Below are 3342 nucleotides of genomic sequence, written 5' to 3' on the forward strand. Positions count from 1 at the left end.
ATATATATATATATATATATATATATATATATATATATATATATATATATATATATATATATATATATATATATATATATATATATATATACATAAACAAAAATAAACATATATACAGAGGGCAAAGATTGTAAAACAACTAGGAAAACAATATATTCAATACAATTATTTTCAAATATATAAATATTATATTACTGAATATGAAAATTACAAAAATTAATGTTTTTTTCTTTCCAGTTTGCTCCAAAATTGCTTGTATCATCTGAAACACCTCGACGTTCTGTTCCGCAAATTGCTACTCCTTTACCCTCTGGTGATCTAAGGAGAAGAGTTTTATCTACACAAAATCAGTCACAAAGTGGACAAACTAGTGTCTCTGGTGCTGCAACACCAGCTGGGTCATCTAAACAACCTTCAAATACTCTTTACCAGTTTAATTCTAGAGTAATTAGTCCTGTTCCATCTGTAGGCTTTCGTAAGTAGAGAGATATGTGATAGATAAATTTTAATTTATTAAAATATTACATTTCATGTTCTAAGATACGTTTCAGTAAATTTATATATAGAATATAGAGGAGAGGAGAAATAATTCAAGATTGTATGATATATGTGATATATACTTCAGGATCACCTTTACCACGACCTGTATTATCGCAACAGAGGACTGTCATTGATCGTTTGGTCGATTACTTAGTAGGTGATGGTCCTTCAAATCGTTATGCATTAATTTGTCGACAATGCGAATCACACAATGGAATGGCTTTGAAAGAAGAATTTGAATATTTTGGTGAGTAGAACACTTCTCTTCGTGAGAGAACTTCTTTCAAGGATATATTTGATTAAAATGTATTATCCACAGCGTACCGATGTTGTTATTGTGGTTTTTGGAATCCTGCAAGAAAACAGAAACCTTCCGCTCCTAAATTGGATATTGATAATAGTAGTTTTATTACAACTTCAAACATGTCTGAACTTTTGTCCTGCAACCCAGAAGAAGAGTCAGTAAAACATACTGAATCGGAAACATGCACACAATCGGATACAGGTAAATATCTTTCTGCATACATATGTAAGAGTCAGGGAGCAGAAATTTATTGAGCTGTGGGGCTCGAGCCCAGTACATTCTCCTTGTCGAGTAACTGCTTTTATTACTAATTTACCTAGGCTCCACGCTTTAATTCCTTTTTCTCTTTTTCTTATTGGTCTATCATCACAATATGTTCATTTTAATCGATTATCTATAGTTTTGTTTCAGACCTTGTAGAATCTCTCTCTCTCTCACACACACACACACACACACACACACAGACACACAATCTATTCTATATTACCATATTTGTTTTAATAAATTCATTTTAATATTTAAAAAGTATAAACAAAATAAATATCACATATACATGGGTATATTCCTTTATAATAATAAAGTTAAATAAAGTGTTGGTATAATTTTTTATCTTTTTTTAGATTCAGACATAGAAGTAGTCGAAAGGCCAGGAGAAATATCTGAAACCGCAGAGCCAGAAGTGAAGCAATTATTAGATGAGAATGAATCTGAGAAGACAGAGACGTGACGTATCACACACGAATAAGTTGTATATTTGAATAAATAATTTGAGAGTGAAGAGGATGTTTGTAAATCAGATTTTTAAGTAAGCTTAAAATCAATTGAGAAAAAAAATTTGAAGGAGGTATAAAAAAGTAAGTGAATAACATATAAAAAAAGTTGTCTTTACAAATAAGGAGAAAATAGACTTAGAATAAAGATTAAAATTCAGAATATCTTTGTGTTATAAATCATGAATTAAGATGTTACATTGAAAATTGTTGCTACAACATACAAATAGCGTAAATATATGATCGTTAGTAATTATATATATAAAATATGTACAACTTCTGCATGATCTAGTTTTTGAAGATTGTATAATATTTGCAAAATGTATAAAAAAGCATGAAAATTTTTTCATAATTACGAATGAAATCATTCCAAATTTTTATTTGATTTTAGTATTATAGTTGTTTCTGAATAAAAAAAGACGAAATAAGAATAAAAAATTATTACTAATTTACTATCTACTATGACATTTCTATATAATTGTTTAATTTTTTAACATTCTCAAGACAATTTAATCTAATGCATTAAAACATTTAACTATTATAAATTCAAAAATAATTCATGATAATAATTCAATTAATGATGTATTTTTTATAAGACTGTCTATATATCTTGCGTCTGCAATGTCAGTTTATTATTTATATTAGAAATAAAAATTTCTCAAAGAGAGAGATATTAATCTTTTCAATATATTTTCTTTATAAAATACCATTTAACTCTAGATGTTATAATACACATTTTTTCAAAAAGGAAAGAAGTGTTTCAACACATCACAATAGTTTATAGTTTAGATACAAAATTATTAACAAAGTATAAACATATAATTTGTAATATTTCGTATAAATCTATTTCTTTTTGAAAAAGGAATAAAAAAATGTATTTTATAACATCACGGAAAATTATTTAGTATGGGTAATTTGTATATTACACAATATTGTGATAATAAATCTTTCAATGCATGGTATATATTTGTTATTTATCATTCCATTTAGTATGACGTTCAAATGTAATCAAATATGTAGATATATAGATAACTTTTAGCAAATATATAAATATAAGTGCAATAAATTATTTTCTCATTTATAAGATATTTCTTTTGATTACAAGAGATAAGCCGAATTCAACGGGTTGTGATTTCAGTAAAAATAATTTTATTAGGTGGTAAACTTAGTTCCTGCGGTTTTTTGTTTAAAAAACTCATTTATTTCGACATCAAAAGCAAAAAATATATTAATCGAAGTATTTTCCCTCGCTAGCTATACATTTTTCCCATCTTTCGGGCAATGCGTAGATTCCGCGACGATAGAACGATTGGTCTTTTGATGCAATCCATTCGTCGATTCATTTTCGTACATCCTCGTAATTTCTGAAGTGTGTATCCACCAAGCCGTGCTGCATCGACCGGAACAAGTAATAGTCCGAAGGAGCTAAGTCTGGTGAATACGCTGGGTGCGGGAGAACTTCCCACTCGAGCTGCATCAGTGTTTCTTTGACGGCTTTGGCAACGTGTGGTCGAGCGTCGTCGTGCAAAAGCATGACTTTACGTCGATTGCTGGCTACTGCTGGCCTTTTTTCCTTTTTTTTAATTTGTGTGGTACCCATTTTCCCTCCTTTTGAATTTTTCCCATTGCATGTAGACGTTTGGAAACAGCCATCGGAGTAACATTTAATGCTGCAGACAATTCTTGGAGCGTTTGAGTAGAGTTTTCGTCCAATAATGTCTGCAAATC

At 29.3% G+C, this 3342-nt stretch overlaps 1 protein-coding gene across 2 annotated transcripts in view; it reads left to right on the forward strand.

Moving 5' to 3' along the window:
- Positions 1–1779, forward strand: part of LOC116848127 (endoplasmic reticulum junction formation protein lunapark-B) — a 4955-nt gene extending 3176 nt beyond the window's left edge. For both annotated transcript variants that reach the window (XM_032823904.1, XM_032823905.1), the window contains 4 exons: positions 238–475; positions 626–787; positions 860–1045; positions 1465–1779. In XM_032823904.1, coding sequence (XP_032679795.1) covers positions 238–475; positions 626–787; positions 860–1045; positions 1465–1571 — 693 coding nt within the window. In that variant the 3' untranslated portion in view covers positions 1572–1779. The remainder of the gene's footprint in view (positions 1–237; positions 476–625; positions 788–859; positions 1046–1464) is intronic.
- Positions 1780–3342: the final 1563 nt, after the last annotated feature.

Source organism: Odontomachus brunneus, unplaced genomic scaffold (assembly GCF_010583005.1).
Source record: "Odontomachus brunneus isolate Ranch 3 - 2012 unplaced genomic scaffold, Obru_v1 Obru_scaffold_090, whole genome shotgun sequence".
Taxonomy (NCBI): Eukaryota; Metazoa; Arthropoda; class Insecta; order Hymenoptera; family Formicidae; genus Odontomachus; species Odontomachus brunneus.